The 26,648-nt window shown below is 43.2% G+C and overlaps 2 protein-coding genes across 3 annotated transcripts in view; both read right to left on the bottom strand.

Moving 5' to 3' along the window:
* Positions 1–13: 13 nt before the first annotated feature.
* gpr17 (G protein-coupled receptor 17) lies at positions 14–5,709 on the bottom strand. Of its 2 annotated transcripts, none has more exons than XM_034080732.1 (2): positions 5,557–5,709; positions 14–2,934 (listed from the first exon to the last, which is right to left on the bottom strand). In XM_034080732.1, the coding sequence occupies exon 2, from the start codon at positions 2,924–2,926 to the stop codon at positions 1,907–1,909; it is 1,020 nt and encodes a 339-aa protein (XP_033936623.1). In that variant the 5' UTR covers positions 2,927–2,934; positions 5,557–5,709; the 3' UTR covers positions 14–1,906. The 2 variants fall into 2 exon arrangements, with proteins under 2 accessions (XP_033936623.1, XP_033936624.1); XM_034080733.2 differs by lacking the exon at positions 5,557–5,709 and adding an exon at positions 3,676–3,734.
* A 1,571-nt stretch (positions 5,710–7,280) lies between these two features.
* LOC117445062 (unconventional myosin-VIIb) overlaps positions 7,281–26,648 on the bottom strand; it is a 39,247-nt gene continuing 19,879 nt past the window's right edge. The window contains 16 exon segments of the mRNA XM_034080462.1: positions 7,281–7,974; positions 9,468–9,587; positions 9,668–9,751; positions 9,895–10,011; positions 10,891–11,076; positions 11,842–11,948; positions 12,033–12,120; positions 12,235–12,348; positions 12,436–12,541; positions 14,219–14,374; positions 18,147–18,300; positions 19,265–19,419; positions 19,494–19,615; positions 19,695–19,876; positions 22,807–22,973; positions 23,056–23,182. Coding sequence (XP_033936353.1) covers positions 7,882–7,974; positions 9,468–9,587; positions 9,668–9,751; positions 9,895–10,011; positions 10,891–11,076; positions 11,842–11,948; positions 12,033–12,120; positions 12,235–12,348; positions 12,436–12,541; positions 14,219–14,374; positions 18,147–18,300; positions 19,265–19,419; positions 19,494–19,615; positions 19,695–19,876; positions 22,807–22,973; positions 23,056–23,182 — 2,078 coding nt within the window. The 3' untranslated portion in view covers positions 7,281–7,881.

The raw sequence follows: 26,648 nt of genomic DNA, 5'->3' as shown, positions 1-26,648 counted from the left end.
TGCACAGCACAGAGCACTTGAAAACACATGTTTACTTCGTTATTATTTACAACTTAATGTTACAAAGTACATTTATAATTCACATGTAACTAATCTGGGTAAATAAATCATGTATTTCACCTCTTCTGCAGACGACGTCAAGCCAGACTGACTCGCAGTAAAACAGGGTTAATAGTGTTTCATGCAATAGTGCAATAACAATGTGTACAAAACAATAAAGGCATAGCATAGCAAGTTAGCAAGTTGGATAATGACTAAGCATGTGTACAATGAAGATGTGTCTCGCAAAAACAAAGTCTATTAAAGTATACCTCATTAAAATAAGACCAAGAGTCTATAGCCATGCTAGCAGCTCCGAGACACTGCGCCGGCATCGGGTGCTTTGAGCTGCCAACATACTCACTCACAATGATGGTCCCAGCGTGTGACGGGTCCATCTCTACCGTGTGTATCGTCCTGTTTGCCATTCTGAATGTTGCTAATTAGCAAACCCAAGGCTATTGGGGATGTCACATGTTTTGCATTGGTCAAACAGTTATTCATTCTCAGTGGAACATGACAGTCAGTGCCACAAGATAGTTTAGTCTGGACCAAATTGTGGCCAACGACTAACTTTAGCTCTCTTTTTGAGCTTAAAATGGTTCTTACGGCCCATTATTCTGAACCCCGATGAACCATGGAACTGAGAGCCCAAACCATTTTCTTTTTACTTTACAGCCTCTGATTGGCTAGAAAGTGTCGCCTTTGTTGATTGGGTTGATAAGGTTTAGCCATGAGGGTTGGGACTGGTTAGTGCTAAGATATCAGGCTAAGCCAATTAGAGGCAGAGTAGGGCGTGTCATGACTTTGCCATAGAAGGTCAGATGACATCATGAAAAAATGTGATTTCAGTCCAATGAAACATGTTCAGACTGATTGGTTTGTTGAATAACGGTCATCACCACGACAACCTGGCAGACCATATCTGGGGCTTTGCTGCTTGGGTGACTACAAACAATCTATCATTACAGCAACACAATCATACTATAACTTTAAAGATGAAGGAGTTATATACTATTCCCACCATCTCAGTGTGTTAGCACTTAGATTACATTTAGATTAACACTTAGACTAAACCTGTTGGTCATAAATCAAAGTATTGCCCAAATCAACATGTTATACCTACCAGTGACAGGACACGTTGTTCCATTGATCATGGATATCTGTAATTGTGTGGCAATTCCTCCAATACTTAACTGACCAACAAGCCATGCCCAGTGCCACAATGCTAGCATGGCTAAAAACACCTTATATATAAAGGCATTAGGAATTAACAAGTCACATTTGGCATAGGATACAAAACAGTTCCAAAAAATATACATTAAGAGTTGACTGTAGTGTACACATTTGAACATTTGGTGTTTAACACAAAAATTGCTTGTGGAAATAGTAGATTCAACAACGTGTTGAGATCACAGCTGGGTGGATCCTCATAGTCTCACAGACCATGATAGTCTGAGAGTGAGGGCTCGTGTTTAGGGGGCTCCCGTTGACCTTAAAGGCACTTTCATTAAGACTTTGGTGGTGGGATCACCTGGTGGTAGAAGATGGCAAGAAGAAATGCTCCTGGAACTATAAACTAACTACTTGTTTTCTTTAAAACAGAATAATTCTCTTCAACGTCTCTCACATTTAGCTGAGCACAGGTTGGCCCTGTCCAGGTAACATGAGGTCCTTATAGGGAGTCCTCACATGCTCCTGCTAGTACACAGGACTCACTTGCAGTCTCTGAGGGTGAATGGGGCGTGGGGTGGAGACTATAACTGAGACATGGTGACTAGAGAAGCACATCAACCACATTGTGGAATGGGCCTGAATAAGGAAATTCAACTACGTCAAACAATGTTCCAGATCAAATGTATTTCCCTCAAAACTCAGACTTGGCACTGACAGAGCTCTCATGTGTTCCCTTTAACTCTCCACTGGTGGCCGCTGACACCCCGGCCTGATCTTTGCAAAACAATCGCATAAGTGTTCCGCGGAACTTCTCCGCTCCAAACAGGTAGATCAGCGGGTCCAGGGCACCGTTCAGGCAGGTGAGCGATGAGGTGAGGCGGTTGGCCAGGCTCAAGCCTCTGCGCGTCTGGCAGGAGACGTCAGGGTGGTTGTAGCCCAGGATAAAAGTGGCCCTGCTCACATGATAAGGCAGAAAACAGACTACATAGATGAGCATGACCAGACCAATGGTGCGCAGGGCCCTCCGCTTGAGGGACGGCTCTAACCTGGAGCCCCGATGCAGGTTATAAATGATGAGCAGGTAGCAGGACAGGGTGGTGAGGAAAGGCGGGGTAAAGGCCACAGCCAGGGAGATCAGAGCATTGCGCGAGGCCTTCTCTCTGTACAGCTGCAAACACACCGTCATGCCGTCTACCTCTGCAGTCTGGTTGGTGATGAGCAGTGGCGCCATGGAAACAGTAACCAGGGCCCATAGAGAGAAGCTGATGATGTGAGCGTAGCGGGCACGACGAACCTTCAGCGACCTCACAGCATGAACCACAGCAAGGTAGCGATCCCCTGCCACACAGGCCAGGAAGTACAGGCTGGCGTACATGTTGACAAAAAATAAAAAGCCTGCCAACCTGCAGGGAACCTCCCCAAAGGGCCAGTGGCCTCCTGTGAGGTGGTAGGTGGCCCTCAGGGGGAGAATGATCACATACGATAAGTCTGCCACGGCCAGATGAACCAAGAAGACGTTTGCTGGAGATGAAGCGCCACGCTGGTGAGAGAATATCCAGAGGGCAAGGCTGTTACCGTTCAGCGCCAGGAAGAAAACCAGGATGTAGAAGCATCCAAACAGTGTGTTCTCCACTGTGGTGTCCACCGGCGCACAGCTCTCTGATGACTGATTGGATAGCACTGAGGACAGATCCATGGTAGCAGACTCCATGTTGCTTGCTGAGGAGACAACAAAACTGACATTTAAAATGTATCTAAAAAAAATATTTAGAAAACTAGAAACGTCTAATTTTAATATCGCAAAAATATGTAGGCCTACAGGTATTTATACAGCTCATTTCTAGTTTAGTATTTGTGTTTGTAGGATAGATAAAGTATCTCATTGACAGCTCCAGATCACTGACCATTTGAGTCATGACTTTTCTAAACACGTGCTTTTCATTTCTGCAGTGACAGGAAACCCAACCCCTGTCTCCCCACACACACACACACACACACACACACACACACACACACACACACACACACACACACCACACACACACACACACACACACACACACACACACACACACACACACACACACACACACACACACACACACACACACACACACACACACACACACACACACACACACACACACACACACACACACACACACACACACACACACACACACACACACACACACACACACACACACACACGGCAGGGAGAGTTTGTCTCAGTGACAGTCTCACAAGGTAACCATGGATGTCAGTGTACCCGGTTAATGTCCACATTCCCTCAGATCTTCACTCCTCTTTTTTACAGTTCATCTGGCCCCCTAGTTTGATTAGTCAGCATACAATTCTTTAGACTGATTAACAATTATATAGTGTGAGCAATTTTAAACCTAACGCTAGCATAGCATCAATAAGTCTGTAAATGTGTCTCCAAAGTGTGTATCTCTTCACCTGACGGACCAACCCAGTCTCACGGCATTTCGTGTTCACCAACACGATTTTTAATCTATTGATTCGTGTTCACCATCACGATTTGCCGGCTGCAGCACGTCTTTTTCTCCGGTCGGGTCGTGGAAGACCGGAAGCTGTGTGGTTCATAAAAACATGTTCTTACTCAATATCAAGCCACAGTTATTGCTTTTATTTTAAATCGTATAATTTCGGACTTTTGTTGCCGTCTGTGAGGAAAATAAATGGGGCTCAGAGCCTCAGGATACTGAAATCTGTATTTTTTAAATCTGTTTTTCCTTCTAATTTGTTATTCCTTGCTTTTATTTATTGGTTTAATTCCATAATCTCGGGCTTTTTTGGCGTCCGTCAGGGTTAGGGTGTTGGTGAACATGAAATGCCGTGAGACTGGGTTGGACAGACACCACCCTCGTGTTTGTAAGCTAATAATAAGCTTGCGCCGGCCGCCTGTTAGCTTAGCCAGGAAACTAAAAGCAAACGTATTAACACCTCTGTCCAAATGTCCAAAATGTTCTTTATGGGTTACGGCTACATGAAGTAACCTGTTGGTGGAAATATACTTTTATCAAAGATATATTTGAATGATATATGATATGATTTTCAAATCTCTGGGGTTATTCCTTCGTGAGTTTAAAGTATAACTTTTGATTGATACAGTATACTCTCCACGTTTTTGTATTTTCTCTCTATGAGAACCATTCGACACACCTACAAAATGACCACCCACTCCTCTGTCCCTCAGGCAAGCTCCATCTGCCCACTCCATTGGGCGTGAACACAAATAATGAATGTGAGAAAAGGCTTATTTTGGCTTTGTGGAGGATCCAGAAACATCATCAAAACATGTGCAGCCAGCAGAGATGAACTTGACATCCACAGATGTTTCTTTAGCTGATGGAAGTTCACAAATATACGATGCAAAAAGCTGCCCAGACAGTGAAACGTCTTCGGCTTCGGGATTTGTCTTGGCAGATGAGAAGCGCTATATAAATTAAATGTATTATTATTAAAATGTATTAAACGTGATTAAATAATGCTGCAGCGCATGGCTTTATAAAAATATATCTTTTTATCTGACAGGGGTATATGTTTTACCAGCCACTGTCTTTTGACCATAGACCGTTTGACCCATTAAGAAGCAGTCAGACATAGCAGCGTGCCTCTCTTCAGTGTGTGCTCTGCTCCTGCACCGACTGGAGCTGTGAGACCAGTAACCGAGGGTATTCCTCAGCCTGGGAATCAGGAGCCTTAACGAAAAGAGTTTCAGTCCCAGCAGGGATAACAAACCAGGAGCAGCACAGCTCAATGAAAAAGCTCCCTAAATACGGATCCCGAGGGATAATCCTGAAGAGAGGCAATCCTGAAATATGCCTTCATCACAAGGATCTTGGTAAACAGATCTGTGGAGGAGCGTTGCCATCGAGGACACTGAGCATCCTGGCACTGGTCGTTTTTAGGAGATTAGTCAGGAACAATTTGTTGTGACAAATCTGTGACAGCTGTTATGTGTACATGTTGTTAAAATCATCAAAGAAACCCGTAGAATTAAGTAACTGTGAAATCTGGTTATTGGATTAAATGCACTGACCGGAAGGATATAGTTCTTAAAAAGTAAATATTAGATTTCCAAAGTGATGCTTAGTGATACGGATTAAATACTTTTTACTATTGCACAGTGGCTCTAAAATAAGGATATATTGCTTTACCGTAACCATGTATGCCAATTAAATACAGTGTGTACTATACAGACAATAGAAATAATCCTTCTTGCAGAGCCAGAATTGTTATGAAGTAATCAAAGAAAACAATTATAATCACACATTTCTATTACTTTCTAAAACTCTGAGGTAAAATAAGACTTACCTGAGCTTTGGAGCTTTACAGTAACTGGACGTCTTGAGAGAAGCGTGGCTGCTTTAGGAACAATTGAGCTGCTGAACACTCTGCAGGAGCCGAGTGGAGACTGGAGTCCGACCGCGAGCTCTGGAGCTCTGACGCGGACACGAAGAATGCTGTCCTATCCCCCTTTTCTCTCCCTCAAGACGTCCTTGGGAATGAGACTGTAGCTCTTTTTGTGTCTCAACCAATTTGATAACAGAAACGGCGTCCCAATGAGAGCCTTTTGTTTGAACCTTGACCCCGCCCTTTCTTTCCCCATCTCCTCAGAGAGCTACTTGTGCGCCCCACAATAGCCTGAGTCAGAATAGGCAGCACATTTTAGCAGCGGGGAGAAGAATGACATGCCTCAGTGCCAATGAGATGTGGGGTATGACACCATGACAACGAGGGCTAGTGGTCCACCAAGTGCCTTTACTATGAACTCCCACCCCCCCACTGATAGATAGAAGATGGACTGTGTTGTTAATTTAGAAGTTTATGACTGAAGTCTCAGAAATGATCTTTTGTCGATAGTCTGTTTAGTTCTAGAGGGCCCCCTTCCCTATAGGAGAGCGGGTGAAAACAAGAGTGGGGAGGGGGGTCAGCGCTCGGAAGAAACAGAGGCCCTTGTTGGTCTCTAGCCTCCTAGGGGCATCCTGAATTGGAATGCCCAAAATAATCAGTCACATAGCCCATAGACAGATGTGGAGGGGGGACCCGCTGGTTGGCGGGGGGGATAATATTTCTTTCATACAGGGAGATCACAGCTGTGTGTCAGACACATCGGCCCTTTCTCTCCTCTGGATCATCGATATGCAAATGCTTTGTAGACTTGAATAGAGGCGCTATCTGTGCATGGCAGGGGGGGGGGGCTCAGACACCACTACACTGTTAATCTACTGCCAACTACTAATTGGGATGGCCCCAGCTTTTGTTCGCCACTTCGACTCTGTCTGTTCTGCGTCTCGCAACCCGAAGCAAAACATCGCTTAGTGTAAGATCCTGCTACCATAAATATAGCACTCTTCTCTCTGAAGACTGCAGACTATCAGACTCGGGCTCCCGGCTGCTCAGGGGAAATAAACATTTTATATCATTTTGAACACTCACCAACAGGCTTTCACTCAGGCCGAAATGTTTATTGGGATCATAATCATTTCAAATGTTTTCTGAAGAGGGACTTTTAAGAAGGTATCCCGATGGAGTTTTTGAATACCTTTTAGCACAACTTAGCAATGTTTTGACCATAGATGTTATACATACTGTAATAATATATATATATATATATATATATATATCTATAAAAAGGGAACATAGACAGTGTGACGTCTCCCTTTGGTGTTAGGCCTACAGCTTTGAGGCCTTTGGAGGCGCTGGGGAGGAGCAGCCACGCAGGGCCATGAAGTTAAATGGTGTAATAACTAACCAGCTAACGCTAGCTTTTCCGAAGCTGCTAAGTTTATCTAGCACATAACATACTACAACAAAACAGCTGACCCTTTAGAGTCTTAATGTACAACATATTGTCGGACAGCAACTTGTCATTCACAAGGTGGCCCCGCCTATAACACCTTGTTCACTCGAATAGGACCGTGGTTCACATAACGAACATCATGCTGCTGAAAGACTTCAAGCTAGCTGAGACCATAAACTCATTAGGAACATGTTACTGAGTAATAAATCAAGTGATTGTTTCAAAGACTCCACAGTGCTCCTTTAATGTTTATAAGGCAGGCGGATTTATATGGAGAGGAGATACCAGTTGTGAAGAATACAAATAACAACAAGGTTTCATATGTGTATGGCTAATTGTGTTTACATGATGGGGTTCACAATGAATTTCCAAAACACATGCCACTAAACAAAGAGAAAGAGAACATACGCAACACAATGCTTCCTGTGCATTTAGACGTCTAAACAACATGTTTACCAAATGCAGATGAAACCCTTTGGGGAATATTATTAGAGACTAACATACTCAAAAAGTATAGTAAATGTGTTTAATAATAATTAAACCTGTGTGGTATTTAAAAATAGAAAGAAGCATTTAAGGAAACCATATGGATGGATATTATTATTAAATTATATTACTTAAACCGTAAGTTATTCAATTAGAAATATGTTACTTGAATACATGGCAAAGAAAGATTAGCTTAAAATAAAATGTGAGAAATCTAAAACAACTTTCTTTCATGCAATTAATCAATGTCAAATGAAATGGATTCCAAATGAACTTTTTGCTGCTCCGCCTTTCTGTGTGTGTGTGTGTGTGTGTGTTTCAAAGTTGCGACACACTGGTGCTACTTCAGCTCAGTTGAAGCGCTGGTTCCTGGTATGCCCCGCCTTCCTCTCTTGGAGGTACATGTTTACGTAGGAGGTTATAAGATCATCCATCTTGTAACCCTATTAAGAGGAAGACAGAGAGGTAAAGACAACATAATGGACACACTAGTCATTACTTAAAGAGCCTGTGACAGCCTCCCAACTGCTGTGCAATGAAATATTGGGCTACTAGTCATCTCGAACAGTCAGTTTAAAAAAGAAGGTGCGATACCGTTCCGATAAATATCAATAATTTCGAACATTGCGGGGAAATTCCTTCGACTCTTTTTGAAGTTTTGGGGGAAGCCGGAAGTGACGTCAATGCGGGAACGCTTCTCTGTGCGGCGAGAGAGCCAAACACGGACAAAGTGTGTTGTCATGCGTAGAAATGGTGAATTACTGAGTTTAGGCACGTTAATAACGTTGTAATGAAGTCGACTACAGTATATTCATATGTGTCAGTGCTTTCATGTCAATTCGGCGACATAAACAAATGATCGTGGTGAAGACGATGATTACATTAGGATTAAAAATCGGGAGTGAGAGCTGCTGAATTTCCTCCCGTCGGATGTGATATAAAAACAAATCGATTATTTTTGTAGTTGTAAACTCAAGTGGATGAAACTACATTTATTAGTGCTTTCATGTCAATTCGGCGAACATATGATACATTAAATGATGAGTGAGGATGATGATTAAAAATCGTTTGTTTGAGCCGGTCTGCATTTCCTGATGAGAAAACAAACCGATGCTTTTTGTAGTTGTAGTACACCAACATGGATTAAACGTGTGGTTTTTTACCACAATGTTGGGAAATTAATGGATAAAATGCACGGATTATTATTATTATTATTATTCCCACTCCGATCGGGACACTAGGTCCACCGTTTCCCCGCAGCGAGGCTCCCCCCGTTGACAGTTTACGTGGGCTGGGTGCAGTGGCGGACTGGCCATCGGGACGAATCCCGATGGGCCGGTACCGAAGTGGGCCGGTCGGATAAGTCACTAGCACATCCCCCACTCCCCCCTGTTGACAATTTACTAGCGGTACCGAAGTGGGCCGGTCGAGAGTCCCGGGATGATTTTTAGTCCCATTCCACCACTGGCTACATGACCGTATGATCGCCCATATTGACGCACCTCATTCCTAAACTTCTAACAGATACAACATAAACCGATCCTTCAGCCTCATATGAGCTCTCAGACACGTTCAACATTAACCTGTCATCGCTGTCTGAGCTTGCTGCTGTGTGCGCCGTCGTGCGTTTACATCTGACTGTATATATATAAAGGTTTACATGCAGATGCTGGGATCCTGGACGGTGCAGCTGGAGCGCTGTGCCCGCAATGACGTCACACATCATTTGGCGGGACTTGAAGAATCCCCGAGAAGATCCAGAAAATGGTCAACATTGAAGGCAGATTAATGGTTATCAAAGTACAAATATCCAAAATCAGTTCAGTAACGGTTTTCAAGGGGACAATATGTACTCAAATGGATGGGTTTGGATGATGGGGAAAACCGTGTCACAGGCTCTTTAAGGTGCACATGTCTAACGATAGATAGATCTTACCAGTGAAGTTTCACACAGGAATTTGCTCCCCTTGACTAAGCTGCCAATAGTCATGTGAAAGTAGGTGCTTCCACTGCACCAGTTAGCGATGCGGTTCAATGGGTGATTAGCCAGTACATCCTTTACAAAAGAGGATAATTGTTAATAATGAATAATAACAGCAAGATGTTAAAGAAAATGCTGGTTTTCTTCTGTTTCACCTTGGTTTTAGGGTGGATGATGGTGAGTCCCTGCTTGCTGATGGCTATTCGCACAATGTCTGGGAAGCTTGGTTCAGATGTTTGCTGAAAATAAAGTTCCAAAAGCAAATGAGATGGTGACAGAGGGAGGGAAGGACTGAGAGCACCAGATAAACAAAGCACCCACTCAACCAAAAGAACTACAGATAGCTAAATAAAAGCTCCATGTTCTGCCTTCACTGCCTTACCTTCACATCAAAGAAGGCACAGCCGAAGGTGGGCCAGCGGCAGACCGCCTTCAGGAACGCCACCTTCGCTTCTTCAGCAGTCAAACCCACTTGTTTGTTAAAATATGCGACAATACTCTGAAAATAAAATAAAATTACTTACATCGCAGTGTGAAAAAACACTCATTTAGTAGAAGTAGTTGAACTACTTTGACTGAGGTTAATGATTTTCCAACGCCCCCGCAGCCCTCAGGCAATATTCCCAAGGCAGGGGGGGGGGGGTCACAGGCATGGCATAATGGTGTTATTGTTCAGATGATACATGTTAAAACAGGTTTGGTGATGCTCTATATAACTGTCTGAGTATCCCAAGCCTGTATATATCTCTTTCTCTGTGCCAGAGAGCTCCATTGTTTTCCAAACACTGCAGACAAGGACAAACTGTCCTCATTGAAATCCATTCAAACCGAATATTTGGATCCCACGGCCATTACAGCACGAAATAAAACATTCTATTCTTTTTTTTTTTTACTATGCATTTTCAAACGTTGGCTTTTCTCCTGGTTTTATGCACATAAAAAATAACATGCCTCAAGATTAATTTTGTTGCTCATCAGCATAGCTCGGAGATGTAAGTAAACCTTAACAGTTTTATGTTGATTTTGGTTATTAGAAAACAACATTGGCATTATGCAAACAAACTGGCATTTAAACTGGGTCCAAAAACTTGACATTTCTAAATGTAAGATGGTTAAAGATGTTCCCTAATAAAGTGTAAAGCGTGCTGTATCATATATAATGATATGGCAGTATTTGTACGTATATGTCTGCCCTCTAAGGACATGTGCATGTTAGCATTGGCAATGAGTTCGCTGTCTTCCACTCAGATGATGAACTAAAGACACAATAAGCCACTAGCCTGGTCGTGTGGATTTGTAGTTGTTGGTTTTGGTCAGTCAATGTAAACAACAATAAAGAAGAAAGTCATTTAAACTGTACAGCAGAGGCTCCTCATACCTTCTTCCACTCATTTTCGGACATGGCCTTCAGCTGGTCTGCAGGGACCAGCTCCTTCAGGACCTTTGGGATGGAGACAAACTGGCTCTTGTCGTTGCTGAACTTTATCCTGAAGAGCAGAGCGGCAACGTTGAGCATTTCCTCCTTGGTGCTGACATGGTAACCTCTCAGGTACTTTGGTAGCTCCTGGAGGAGAAAAAGTCACTTTTAAAATATTTCACCACAGATCTGGGCCCAAGTTTGACCTTCAGCCAAGTTGCTCCTCACAACCACAGACTATTCACAACATTGTACAATTGATAACTTTTGAACCTGTAACGTTTATAGAGGTCAGAAACCAGGGTGGTCCAGTACTAATATTGGTACTATCTCATGTATCGGTCAGATAGAATTGTCTACATGGAAGTACAGCTGAACGATATTAACAAATAGGGGACATGTTTTTGTTATTCTGCTATATATTTCAAAAGAAAAAACGGAGGAATTTTCACCAGAAATAAATAAAGTGCCCGCTCACATAATGTTTTCTGTAGCTTGTATTTCAATACCACTGACTCAGCATTTATTTTTGCAACCAGAATTTTCTTTTCTGTTTTTCCTCTCTAATATGTTGTTGGTTGTGGCCATGGACTAGCGGTGCCTGCTTTGGTTCTTTGATACACTGATCCATGACTGATTGTTTGTATCCAAGGAGCTTTAAATAAAAGAAATGTATCTTGTAAAACGTAGCAGCATGACGCCTTTAGATATGCCTTGTATGTCCGGCGCATTTAATTAAAAACAATTATAGGTGTTTTTGCTGTATTACTGTATTCCATTCACACTCTTCAAAATAAAGATCCTACTTATATATCGTACGTCCAACTGGAAATATTTGGCTGTCATATCAGGTGGAAAAACTCATCCGGAAAATGTGATGGTGGCAGGTTGAGCCGCATCATTCAAATGTACCTGAGGGAAATGGAAGATAACATCAGCCTCTGTGTCTCTGCCAGGGATTACATTAAACCACAACTTCCTCATGAAGAACACAAGGTAGGGTATGTTGACAAGCCCACCTGCAGGACACACAAGAGGTGTTCACAGGTCAATACAAAGAACATCACAAGGCTAAAGGCACTGCCATCTGAACATGTGTATACCCTCTTTGATCGTCTTGGCTTTCTTGGACCAGTCAGTGATTTGTCTCAGACTGTCAAAGAAGTAGTCCGTGTCATTCAAACTGAGAACCTGAAATGAACACAATTTCAGACGTTGTTAAATAAAACAGGTCATGAAAGATGGCACAGCATGTTGTAAAAGAGACAACATATCATGATCAGGGCTGAGAAAGGACAAATGAACCTTGTCATGTGTTTTGACAAAGATGCTGAAGCCGTCCGCAGAAGCCAGCCTGAGCTTCTTGGTGATTCTCTGGATCAGATCCCTGATCCTGGTGTTGGTGGTAACCTCAAATATCTGGAGAGAGATGACAGGAGTCCAGATGTGATGATGGAATATTTGACCAGGATGTTTCCTTGTAACTTTGCACGAGAGGTGTGTCACCTCCTCTGTGTCGTTGGGGAAGTGGATCTTGTGGAAGATCTGAGTGCTGTTTTGTTGGATGGCGTCTACCTCCACCTGGTGTGGTGGGAGCTTCCTCGGCTCCATCCTACACAAGGACAACAAACACACACTGTTTATTTACTATTGAATTAACTTTATCATTGTGTAGCTACAGAGCACACACTTGATCATTCAAAGGTGCTGCTCTTTGGTATTTCTCTTAGAGCCTGTTGAGATGAAGAACATTATAAAGAATTTGAATCAAATGTATTATAGAGGAGGCCATGCAACACACAGTGACATTTAACGTTGAATGTGAACATCAATAAACCGCAACATGCATTCAAACAAACCAAGACAAAAGTGGTCTGTATATATTCACATACATGAAGTCCTAGGAGTCCCTCTACCTGAGAGGCAGGGGAGTCTGATCTAAATGGTTCTAACTTTAAGATCTCCTATCATGCTATTTGTAGGCATATGTTATGGGTATCAGATATATTAAAAACATATCTGTGATGTGTTTTGCTCAAAATACCAAACAGATCATGCATTTTAGACATCCCTCTATTTCAGCCCTGTTAGAGAATGGCTGATACTCTGAGGCCCCGCCCCCTTTTGAGCAGCAGGCACACTGAGTTCTGTGACGAGCTGTCTGCTCTGCTCAGATGCAGCCGTGATTAAACGCCACATCATGTTCCAAACCACTTTAAGGATTATTTCTGAAACCGTATGGAGCTCAAATGCTTCTTTTCCTGCGGGTTTACCACAAGGAGAGTAGCTTTTTATTTCCTGCTTCTTTACACATACTCTCTCCAGTACAGGTTAGCTCTGAGTGTTAGCCATGCTTACTAATGTAAACACAGACCATAGTACGTCCAAAACAGTCGGGCATTGTTTCTGATAGCGATGTTTCTGATTGGGCCGTGGGCGAAAAGCCAGCCCACATTTCTGATATTACGTCATATCGGCAGCAAATCTGGATCAGCTCCGTTGTACCCCCGTTTTTAGAGATGTGGGTACGGAGGAAAAGAGAGGGTTTTATTTTCTGACACGTTGTGAGTTCCCTGACGCACCGAGGACACATATTTATGTATAAAAGACATCAAAAAGTGCATTTTGCATGATAGGACACATTTAAGGCAGTTTTTTAAGGCAGGTATAAAAAGGATACTTCTAGGACAATCCTTATAAATTCCTTAATTATTGTCTTTTGTCTGTGAAACATTACTTTAATTTCTTATTTGAGAAAACTGGCAAAAAAAAGGTTTTGTGCATGAAAAGGTTCAAAAACATGACGGCTTCAGCCCTATTTCGAACAACTGTTTTCACAGACGAAAAGTATCTTAAAACAATTAAGAAAAGCCTAACCTGGTAAAACCCTAACCTGTTTATAGATACAAAGTGCTCAATAACTTGGAAAGACTATCATGGACATTTTTTCCCCAACTGTTCTTAAGTAGTAGGCACAGAAGAGGAAAGTACATAGATCAGACTCAGACACTTGCCTCTCAAGGCTTCCGTACCAATAACTCATGAGAGATTAGGAACATGCGGTCAGCTTGACATTTCCTTGTTCTCAGCGTGGTGACATGCACTTCATGGTGGCTGCTAACGAGGGCTGGCATGTTGCAACTGCCTCTTTTCTACAAGCACACTAGCTGTACAATCCTCCATCCTGTAACTGTTTGCATGCTGCCTGACATCACACACCCTTCATAGTGTACACATTGCTCTGAGACTCGTGAAGACATGTTGCTGTGAGTGTGTTAGCGCTGCTGACCTGAGGGAGCTCTGCAGCCGCTGCAGGCAGTCGGGGGCCAGGGCCTCTCTGCGCCGCGACTCCAGGAACCTCTGAGTGTGCCTCAGAAGGGCCTGGGAGGGGGGGAACATCCCGCAGCAGAGCCACAGCAGCTGCCAGCCCTGCTCCATGCTGAACCTGGGGGGGGGGGGGGGGGGCAAGCAACAGGATGAAAACATGTGGGACACTGTGGAGCGGAGGACCAGTGGGTTGCCATTCACAAACACTGAAACATTGGAGGGTTCTACTCCTGGAATTTGTTACTGTTTTTACTTCCTTCTTTCTTAATAAATAAAAATACACAAAGGAATACAAGTTTAAGTTTCTTTCATTCACGATTGTATTTTCTATAATCTTGGTTTGCTAGGGATGGAAAAGCCTTTAGGTACTTTAATGATCAATTCATCTGTCAGATATTTCATATCAAATATTCTTGCTGTTATGATCATTTTAATATAAAAAAAATTAAAAATAAATATTGTCAATAACAAAACAATCGCAATAGTAACAGAAGGGGTCCTAACATGGTCCTAACCCTTTGATCAACAGCCTTTCAAATAAGCATTAATGAAATAAATCAATGGTCACGAGGCTTTATTTCCTTAAATCACGAGTAAAGGCATCGATTGGCAAAGATCATAACACAGATCCTAGGATTCATTAACGCCGGAAATCATTGTATCGCTCATTTACATTTCATTTAAAAAAGAAATGATTTATGGTGGGGAGACACTCTTTTTTTCATTCTCAATATAATTGTCTCTCCTTCCTCTAACACCCCCGAAGTCATCGTGACACTTGACGCAGAGAAGGCCTTCGATAGGGTGGAGTGGGGTTTCCTATTTTCTAGTCTTGATACATTTGGTTTCGATTCGCAATTTATGTCCTGGATTAAACTCCTCTATGCCTCTCCGTCTGCCTCTGTACACACTAATGGCATTCCATCTCCCCCTTTCTCTCTCCAACGTGCTACTCGCCAGGGGTGTCCTCTTTCGCCGCTGTAGTTCAATATAGCCATTGAACCTCTTGCTATCTGGCTCAGAAGCCATGATAGGTTTGAGGGCATTACGCGTCATGGCATGGTTCATAAACTGTCTCTATATGCTGATGACCTTCTTCTTATGATCTCGAACCCCTTATCCCCTCTCCCCCCCATACTGTCGATTTTAGATCAATTTGGCCGTGTATCAGGTTACAAACTAAACACTCAAAAGAGCAAAGTATTTTTTGTAAATAAAATGGCAGAGGCACTTCCCCAATCCCTATTCCCCTTCAAAGGGCTGCGGAGGGGTTCAAACACTTGTTGCAAACTCTTTTAAAGACCTGGTCCCTAAACACGTTCAGCCTCTACTAGATAAATGCAAAGCCGTCTAGGTGGGCCTCCCTTCCCCTGTCTCCTGCGGCATCCTTATAAAGATGGTCATCCTGCCAAAGTGTTTACCTTGTCCAACACATCCCAGTGCGCATCAACACATCTTTGTTCACTGATCTTGATAAGCAGCTGAATGCGTTCATCTGGAACAACAAGCCTGCGCGTATAGAAGGTTCTGTCTCCAACGCCCTAAATCAGAAGGCGCTCCCCAACTTTCGCCACTATTACTGGGCCTGTAATATTAACAAACTCCTCTATTGGGCTAACTATAAACTTTCAGACCCCTGCCCACCTTGGGTACATATCGAGCCGTCATCTTCTGCTCCTTTGCCCTCTATGATCTGCTCTCAGCTCCCTGTAGCGACCCAGAAACATTTGAGTAACCCAATTGTTACTAGCACCTTAAGCATTTGGCTCCAATTCAGGAAACAGCACGAGTTACATAGAGCTTCGGTTCACGCCCCAATTTCAAACAATCACCTATTCCCCCCATCGTGTACTGACCCGGCCTTCCGCGTTTGGTCGAACAACGGTCTCGCAACGCTTAATGACCTTTACGAGGATGGAGTCTTTTCATCCTTTGAGTCCCTGTCAGTCAAATTCAACCTGCCCAGTCATCTCTTCCGTTTTCTCCAAATCAGGCACTTCACCCAAAAGCAATGTCCCCATTTTCCTAACCGCCCCCCCGAATCGCCAATTGATACATGTCTCACACTCGACCCTGATCAAAAGCGCTTGGTTTCAGTTCTCTGTGGTCAGTTTGGTTCCCTGAGTCCGGACCCTATGGTGCCTCTTAAGGAGCCTGGGAGCGTGATCTAGGTAGCAACATTTCCGAGGATCAATGGAGTGACGTTCTCAACCTCGTCCATACATCATCTATCTGTGCTAGACATGGCTTACTCCAGTGCTAGACATGGCTTACTCCAGTGCTAGACATGGCTTACTCCAGTGCTAGACATGGCCTACTCCAGTGCTAGACATGGCCTACTCCAGTGCTAGACATGGCCTACTCCAGTGCTAGACATGGCTTACTCCAGTGCTAGACATGGCTTACTCCAGTGCTAGACATGGCTTACTCCAGTGCTAGACATGGCCTACTCCAGTGCTAGACATGGCCTACTCCAGTGCTAGACATGGCCTACTCCAGTGCTAGACATGGCCTACTCCAGTGCTAGACATGGCCTACTCCGGTGCTAGACATGGCCTACTCCAGTGCTAGACATGGCCTACTCCAGTGCTAGACATGGCCTACTCCAGTGCTAGACATGGCCTACTCCAGTGCTAGACATGGCCTACTCCAGTGCTAGACATGGCCTACTCCAGTGCAAGGTGCTCCACAGAGCGCACTTTACTAATGCTAAGCTGGCTCAAATGTTCCCAGATCGGAGTGATGCCTGCAACAGATGCAATCAATCCCCAGCTGACCATCTGCACATGTTCTGGACTTGCCCGAGGCTGGACACATATTGGTCTGACATATTTGGAACCATTGAGCGGGCCTTTAATACAACGATAGACCCTAATCCTATGACTGCACTGTTCGGCCTTCCTCCATCTGAGAATATACCCATTACTATACGCCGTGTCATGGCCTTCACCACTCTATTAGCTAGACGCTCTATTCTCTTCAAATGGATACATGCTTCCCCACCAACACATGATCAGTGGATACGTGATGTCTTGCAATGCCTTCAGATGGAGAAGTTAAGATTCTCATTGAAGGATCTCTGAAATCCTTCCGTACTACCTGGGTTAGTAATATATAACCCTATCAAAGAACTCCCCATCACTTCTGACGCTGAGTCGCAGGTAGCTCTCTGAAAGGACATAAATAAAATAAAAGTGACCATTCCTATTACTGCTCTTCCACCATGACCCTTTGTCTTTTGCCCTTGACCACTCACTCATTTCCTTTTCCCTCTTAATGAAACCTTTTTTCCTCACCAAGACGACAATGTTTACTATTATTTTCTTCCCTTATACCGGATTCTTACAGACTCTCGACTTTCTTTTTCATTATTATTATTATTATTTATGTTTTACTTATGATTTTATTTGACTTATTCAGTTATTTTACTATTTGGGGCCGTCCATACCTGTGGGTGGGGGGGTTAAAAAACAACAACAACAACAACAACACCAACAACAACCTGTAAACAAGGACTCTCTACGAACCCTGAAGTGAATATGGAGCAATACATCACTTTATTTTATTTTCAAAGAGGTCCTTTGTAATGATCCCCATTGTCTTCATTTGCCATTTGTAACATCTGTACTGTTTTGTATCGATTACTACTGTTCTTACTTCTTGTCATTTGCCGGTTTATGACTTGTTGCAATAAAAAGATTTGAAAAAAAAGAAGAAATTATTATTATTTTGAAAGTCAGTTTCTCACTAGCTCTGAATACATATACAGACAGACCATGTAACAAACACATTTTAAATAATAATAAAGGAATTGTGACGCAGCCTTTTCTTGGAACAAACCCATCTACACTTAAAGAATCGGAGAGCCATGACAGCGGGGGAACACGTACCGGTTGTTGTTGCTGCTCATCTGCTTCATGATCTGGCAGTAGATCTCGTCCCTCAGGGCCTCGTTCTGAGTGGCGGGGCTGAAGATCAGGTCTGTGTGCTCCAGGGGACTCTGCATCTGCTTGGTGGGATAATCTCCCATATATTTCAGGATCGGTACACAGCAATCAAGGAGGAACAACCATCCTATTTCCTTAACTTCAACGATATTGTGAGGTACTGATGCTACAGATTGTGGCTTGTTAGGTAGGAAGGGATTGTTTGGCTGTAGGGTCTTGGCTTAGTATATTAGTTAGTGTAGATAGGTTTGAATGGCCCTGTGCTAGAGGCCAACCTGAACCCCTACACTTTACACTCTGACTTAACTGAACCATTTGTTTAAGACAGAGACGAGACACTAACGAGTGGAACTCGATAGCTAGATAACAAGACTGCAGGATCATTGCGAATGGACACTGTAAGATAACACATCATACATCTACATTTGGACAGCCTTTCCATCAGGGGGGACCACATTCATTATGAATTCAATTATCTTTAGATATAAAATCATAAACAAGAAGATAAGGGTTGGCTCCAAAGCAAACCAGAGCTATACATATTATGTAGGCTAGTGTATAATTTCAAGGTATATTTGTATGTTTATTGCATTATGTGTTTATTATTGTGTTGGCACTTCATTGGTTATATAATACTGAAAGATATTGTAATGTACATGCTAAATCCCAACTAAGGAACAAAGTTAAAATTAGCAATAGCTAGAAACTCTTTGTGCAACATAGCAGTTGGATGATATGCATTAGATGTTAAACCGTATCCCAATCAATGAAAACAAACAAATCTGTATTTTGTTGAAGGCTGGAAAACTGAGCGAAAGTGAGTGTGGTTAGGGTTAAGCTGATACAAAGAAGATACTTTGTGAGGCCTGATTAAACCGTGGGGATCTGCTCCCCGTGTGGGCAGGATTCAGGCACACGTGTGTCAGGTAGTAGACAAATTGAACCATGCCCTGAAATAGGCTTATAGTACATTCATCAATTTAACTTGCATGGCAAAAGGTGCACTGGTCAAAAAAACACGTAGTAAGAAATGCTACTTTTCATATATGTGTGGAGGATATCAGTGAAGGCCAGGCAGGCTTTGTGGCTGAGCTCCGGGTTGCCCACCAGCTTCTGGAGGAGGGGCTGTCTGATTGGCTCCCTCGAGTTGGCCCACAGCCTCTCAGGAGCAGCGTTCCTGGACATCACCTGACGGTTCACATCCTTAGTGGGCTGCCTGTGGGATCAAGGTACAGTATGGGTAAACACTCCTGTTCCAGTGTGCAAAACAAAGAGGGCTTCTCCAGATACCTGAAGTACTCCAGGGAGAAGTCTTTCAGCGTGGTGGGAGCTAATCTCTCCATGGTTCCTGTTTCCTTCTGGTTTGCCTGTATTATGTCTTTCCTTTGGTTTGGAGACAGGTTGATGAGGCTCTGAAACAAAGGAGAACTTTAACAACAGTCTAAGCACAATAACTCATCTGACAGGGAAGTGAGGTTGACATCTCCATACCATGACCTGATTGGTGGGTTTGCTGAGCGTTGGCAGGATTATGATGGCCCCGGTGGGGACGGCGCCGGTATGTTTTGTGCTCTCATTCTGGCCCTTTATCCAGCCACGTTCCTGGGCAAACTCGTCGTCTTTGATTATGATAATGAGCTCTCCTTTCTTGAAGCTCAGTAACATGGGGTCGTCTGCAGAAGAATGGAAGTCGGGAATCAATTAGCAAAAGAGCACAATTAAAGCTGAGCATAACTTTGATCAGGAAAACTACCTTTTTGTTTTATCATTCTACATTCTCTCTCTCTCTCTTTCCTCCAGCTGCCTCTTATCAGCTGATTCTAAACGTCCACTCTTCAGTGAACTATATTTTGCCACAAATGATGCTACTGCGTCTCCTGTTCTACCTACACTTCCCCCTAAGATCCAGATGTGGAATTATAGTCCAAAGAACATGTCAATTTGATATCTAATAAGATAATATAAGATATACTTTAGTGATGCCAATATTTTTTTTCGTGACAGCAGCATAGATAAGACATTGTACATGAATTAAAATAAATAAATAATAGTAAATAAATAAATACCTTTAAAAAAAACTATTAAGATATACATATCAACAGTAGAAGATAAACTAAATATGCAAAATAGTGAATATATAAATTTCAATAATGAAGGATATATATCTATAGAGTATATATACACTGTGTGCACAATTATTGGGCAGCTATTTTTGTGCAGAACGATTATGCAACTAAAGGTAAAACGAAAATGTTCCCATCTCACTTGTTTGTATTCAACTGTTAAAGTGAGAATAATAAACAAACAACCCAACATATACAAATTAATTTTCCTGAGATAAAACATGAACCCATATCCACTCTTCTCTTCAATGACAGTCACAAGCCTTCCATTGATGGAGTCTGTCAGTTTCTGGATCTGTGTTGACGATCAACCACCGCCTCCCAGACTCTGTTCAGAGAGGAGTTTCCTTCAGAGCAAATCTCCCTTTAAGAAGGGCCCACACGTTCTCAATAGGGTTTGGGTCAGGTGAGGAAGGGGTTAGGTCAGGTGAGGAAGGGGTTAGGTCAGGTGAGGAAGGGGTTAGGTCAGGTGAGGAAGGGGTTAGGTCAGGTGAGGAAGGGGTTAGGTCAGGTGAGGAAGGGGTTAGGTCAGGAGAGGAAGGGGTTAGGTCAGGAGAGGAAGGGGTTAGGTGAGGAGAGGAAGGGGTTAGGTGAGGTGAGGAAGGGGTTAGGTCAGGTGAGGAAGGGGTTAGGTCAGGTGAGGAAGGGGTTAGGTCAGGAGAGGAAGGGGTTAGGTGAGGAGAGGAAGGGGTTAGGTCAGGTGAGGAAGGGGTTAGGTCAGGAGAGGAAGGGGTTAGGTCAGGTGAGGAAGGGGTTAGGTGAGGAGAGGAAGGGGTTAGGTCAGGTGAGGAAGGGGTTAGGTCAGGTGAGGAAGGGGTTAGGTGAGGAGAGGAAGGGGGTAGGTCAGGTGAGGAAGGGGTTAGGTCAGGTGAGGAAGGGGGCCATGTCCCTTACTGGTTAGCCACACAGTGGAGTACTTTGAAGCATGCGATGGAGCATTATTCTTCATAACACCATGGCCTTCCTGAAAGACACAGACTGTTCCACTGATGGAAGAAAGTGTGTTCTGAAAAGTGGCAGGAGGGTTGGACTTGATTTCTAGTCAACCCTCACCTCTTCAACCTGAAAAGGTCAAACTAGCTCATCTCTAGTAATACATGCACCACCTCCACCTTGCTGGGGTCTGAGTGGAAGTGGAGCTCTGGGCCCGGTACTGATCCAGCCCCCATCCATCTGGTCCATGCAGAGTCCCCCTCATCTCATCAGTCCAGAAAACCTTTCACAATCTGTCTTCAGTTGTGTCTTGGCCCAGTCTTGAACTCATGTGTCTTGTTCAGTGGGTCCAGCCTCCCTCACCGTGTCTTGTTCAGTGGGTTCAGCCTCCCTCACCGTGTCTTGTTCAGTGGGGTCCAGCCTCCCTCACCGTGTCTTGTTCAGTGGGGGTCCAGCCTCCCTCACCGTGTCTTGTTCAGTGGGGTCCAGCCTCCCTCACCGTGTCTTGTTCAGTGGGGTCCAGCCTCCCTCACCGTGTCTTGTTCAGTGGGGTCCAGCCTCCCTCACCGTGGCTTGTTCAGTGGGGTCCAGCCTCCCTCACCGTGGCTTGTTCAGTGGGGTCCAGCCTCCCTCACCGTGTCTTGTTCAGTGGGGTCCAGCCTCCCTCACCGTGTCTTGTTCAGTGGGGGTCCAGCCTCCCTCACCGTGTCTTGTTCAGTGGGGGTCCAGCCTCCCTCACCGTGTCTTGTTCAGTGGGGGTCCAGCCTCCCTCACCGTGGCCATGTCTCTGAACACCTGAGACCTCTGGGCCCTCAGGTGGGTCACAGTTCTGAGTATGACCGCACTGGAGGATAATGGCTTCCTGGTGGCTTCACGTTTGATTCTTCTCAGATCTTTGGCACTTCATTTGAGTCTTTTTGTCTCAACACGTTTCTTGCCACCCTGTTGACTATTTTCAACCAAACCGTTGATTGTTTTGTGATCACGCCCCAACATCTTAGATATTTCAAAAGTCAGTTAAATCTATTTTTCGCCCATTTTGCCTGAGGAAAAGAAGCTGCCTAATAATTATGCACACATTGATATGTAGGGTGTTGATCTCCTTAGGCCACACCCTCCCTCATTAAACAAATCTTAAATCTAATAAGCATTCAAGTTTTTACAGCTTGGAGTGTAAATATGCAATATATAATTATAATATGGTCAAAATAATCACTTGCCTAATAATTGTACACACAGCGTATATTGAATACACAATATAAATCTATAAGTATACGGAATAGAAGGCAGTTTACATTATGCTTGTTCTCACAATATGCACTTTACAATTTGCATTTGAGTCAGCAGAATATCACTGTGTTATGTTAAATTGAAGTCCTCAAGGGACCACCTGAAAACACTAAGTACCAATAAGGGAATAAGTGATTGAGAAGGAATGCACATTTGAACACATATTCTTTGACCGAATGCTTCTCTCCTGATTAAAAGGACCCTTAAAAGGGATACTTCAGCTGTGGCCATGGCAGACAGAAAGGTGCACCTCTGACCTTGCGTGTCAGCTTCCTTCAGGGTCACAGCGTACCGAGACCTCGAGGTCAGGCCGCTCAGGAACATGGTGAGCAGCTCGGACATGTCCTCGGCCATGCCTCCGCTCAGGGTGAAGTCTCCTTTCAGAGTCAGCAGACTCACGGCCTGGCTGGACGCTTTACCCTCCCTGATTCACAACACAAGAAACAGCTCAGTTGAACTGACTCGACCTCTGGAGAGAGCTTCCTGCTCCTCTGATCCGTCCCTACCTCACGCTGTGGACTCCGGTGACTTCGGGGAAGGAGAGCTCCAGCAGCCTCTTCTCTCTCTCGTCCAGGAAGGTGATACCAGTCCAGTTTATGGCCACAATGAACTTGCTCTTCGGCAGCGCAGGACCTTCACCAGAGAAGCAGCAGGCACAGGGTTAGTTATTCCTTTTGTCTAACCAACAGTCCATGAAGATATTCGACTACAAATCAAACAAAACACTAAAAAGTCAAACATTTTCACAGATAAGCATCAGAAAGATCAGCATTTTAACTTTTTAGAATGTTGGCTGGGTTAAAGCATATAGCAACAATGTTGGCAAAGAATAGGTTTTTAATGATCTGAAAGCTTGACATACTAGCTCGTATAGTAAGTGTATAAGAAACGACAGACAGTCAGACTTTTTAGGACATTAAGATTTGAATTTCTTGGCAACTTGTTGACACATATTTGTTGTCCTCTTAGGCCATCAAAGCTACTTTGTATATGTATTTTACAGTAGGGACTGGGGGGGGGCATGAGTGGGGATAAAATATAACGTAATGACAACTATTTCATTAACTCTGTTTGTCTCTCACATATTTATCTTTTTTTTCATATATCCTTTTTTTTTAGTTAGTAGTTATGACAATGAAAATCTGATGTTCCAGGCTCCTCCAACAGTGCAACACAATTACACAGATACAATAGTACAAGTAAATACAATAAAATATAATATAATAGAAACAGAATATGATAGAACTGTTCAGATTAGTCTATATACAGTAGTTGGAATATTGATACAGTGGGGCAAAAAAGTATTTAGTCAGCCACCAATTGTGTAAGTTCTCCCACTTAAAAAGATGAGAGAGGCCTGTAATGTTCATCCTAGGTTCACTTCAACTATGAGAGACAGAATGGGGGGAAAGAATCCAGGAAATCACATTGTAGGATTTGTAATGAATTAATTGGTAAATTCCTCGGTAAAATAAGTATTTGGTCACCTCCAAACAAACAAGAGTTCTGGCTCTCACAGACCTGTAACTTCTTCTCTAAGAGCCTCCTCTGTCCTCCACTCGTTAACTGTATTCATGGCACCTGTTTGAACTCGTTACCAGTATAAAAGACACCTGTCCACAACCTCAAACAGTCACACTCCAAACTCCACTATGGCCAAGACCAAAGAGCTGTCAAAGGACACCAGAAACAAAATGGTAGACCTGCACCAGGCTGGGAAGACTGCATCTGCAATAGGTAAGCAGCTTGGTGTGAAGAAATTAACTGTGGGAGCAATTATTAGAAAATGGAAGACATACAAGACCACTGATAATCTCCCTCGATCTGGGGCTCCACGCAAGATCTCACCCCGTGGGGTCAAAGTGATCACAAGAACGGTGAGCAAAGATCCCAGAACCACACGGGGGGACCGAGTCCATGACCTGCAGAGAGCTGGGACCAAAGTAACAAAGGCTACCATCAGTAACACACTACGCCGCCAGGGACTCAAACCCTGCAGTGCCAGACGTGTCCCCCTGCTTAAGCCAGGACATGTCCAGGCCCGTCTGAAGTTTGCTAGAGAGCATGTAGATGATCCAGAAGAGGACTGGGAGAATGTCATATGGTCAGATGAAACCAAAATAGAACTTTTTGGTAAAAACTCAACTAGACGTGTTTGGAGGAGAAAGAATGCTGAGTTGCATCCAAAGAACACCTACTGTGAAACATGGGGGTGGAAACATCATGCTTTGGGGCTGCTTTTCTGCAAAGGGACCAGGACGACTGATCCGTGTAAAGGAAAGAATGAATGGAGCCATGTATCGTGAGATTTTGAGTGACAACCTCCTTCCATCAGCAAGGGCATTGAAGATGAAACGTGGCTGGGTCTTTCAGCATGACAATGATCCCAAACACACCGCCCGGGCAATGAAGGAGTGGCTTCGTAAGAAGCATTTCAAGGTCCTGGAGTGGCCTAGCCAGTCTCCAGATCTCAACCCCATAGAAAATCTTTGGAGGGAGTTGAGAGTCTGTGTTGCCCAGCGACAGCCCCAAAACATCACTGCTCTAGAGGAGATCTGCATGGAGGAATGGGCCAAAATACCAGCAACAGTGAAAACCTTGTGAAGACTTACAGAAAACGTTTGACCTCTGTCATTGCCAACAACGGGTATATAACAAAGTATTGAGATGAACTTTTGTTATTGACCAAATACTTATTTTCCACCATCATTTGCAAATAAATTCTTTAAAAATCCTACAATGTGATTTTCTGGATTTTTTTTCTCTCATTCTGTCTCAAATTACAGGCCTCTCTCATCTTTTTAAGTGGGAGAACTTGCACAATTGGTGGCTGACTAAATACTTTTTTGCCCCACTGTATATATAAGTAGCAGCCAGATGAATGTTATGGATGTTATTTACAGAGTTCAGGTGTTTAACAGTCTTCTGGCCTGTGGGATGAAGCTGTCTCTGAACCTGGTGGGTTTAGTCCGGATGCTGTGGTACCGCCTGCCAGACGGCAGCAGACAGAACAGTTTGTGGCTGGGTGATGGGGGTCTTTTGTAATCCTGAGGGCTTTGGTATTATCTCATTTAAGTATTTTTTGGTGCTTATTAATTTCTTGTGTCATGTTGAAATCTTGAATGTAATGTAACTATACCTACACCCAAATCAAATTATAAAAAGAAGACAGGCCACATGGAAATGCTCTTGTTGATGTGAGGAGAAACAAAATGTGATTAGATTTGACAGGTCACCAGGGGCACCACATGGTGAAGACTGAAACTCCACTAGATGAGTTATGTTAAGGAATTGAGTCTTGGAAGTCTAACAGTTTATTTTATGTTAGTGGCATGTTGCAATTACATTTTTGGAGATAAAATAGAGTCTGAGCTCATCGTGAAGACAGCTGAGATGTATTGTTGTGTAAAGTGCTGTTCACAAGCAGAACATCTGAAATGTACTTCCTGACTCACAACCCTTCTTTATCCACTGCTTTATTGGAGTCTTACCCCCAATGGTGGAGTGTAACTATTATTATTATTATTATTATTATTAATATCCTCTTATATTTCAGTCTGACATAGATACAAAACACAACAACAGCTCATTTGCTCAGAGCATGCTGGGTAAACAGCTTCACTGAGGATCATTAAAAGTGTTGTGGCTTGGTCCTGAGGAAAGTGCAGAACTTATACTGTTTTAATGTTCTACTGTAATAAAACATAAAACTAACAAATACAACTCTCTTTGTGTCTTTGTGACATTCCTTCTGAAGTATCATAATTTAATTTTTGTATCACTGCAAAGTTATTTTGTTACTTGTTATTTGTCATAAATGAACAAACAGATAAACAAATCACAATGAACAGTATAACAAAATAAAAAGAATGAACGAACAGAGGCTACTATGTGCTTGCGGCACATTTTCATATTCAACATTTTATGGAGGAAATCAACCGACACTTTTTTGATACAAGCTTTGAATGCAAATCTTAGATACTAATAAAGGTCATTTGTAGATAACAACAAATAGAGTTTTTGATAAAGTATTGTTAAAATAAAGCTGAACTCTTAGTCTTGTTCAAAGTTCATGGTAATGACGGAACACTAGAGAAGC

The sequence above is a fragment of the Pseudochaenichthys georgianus genome, chromosome 4 (genome assembly GCF_902827115.2).
Source record: "Pseudochaenichthys georgianus chromosome 4, fPseGeo1.2, whole genome shotgun sequence".
Lineage (NCBI taxonomy): Eukaryota > Metazoa > Chordata > Actinopteri > Perciformes > Channichthyidae > Pseudochaenichthys > Pseudochaenichthys georgianus.
This window is presented reverse-complemented; position numbering and strand designations above follow the sequence as displayed.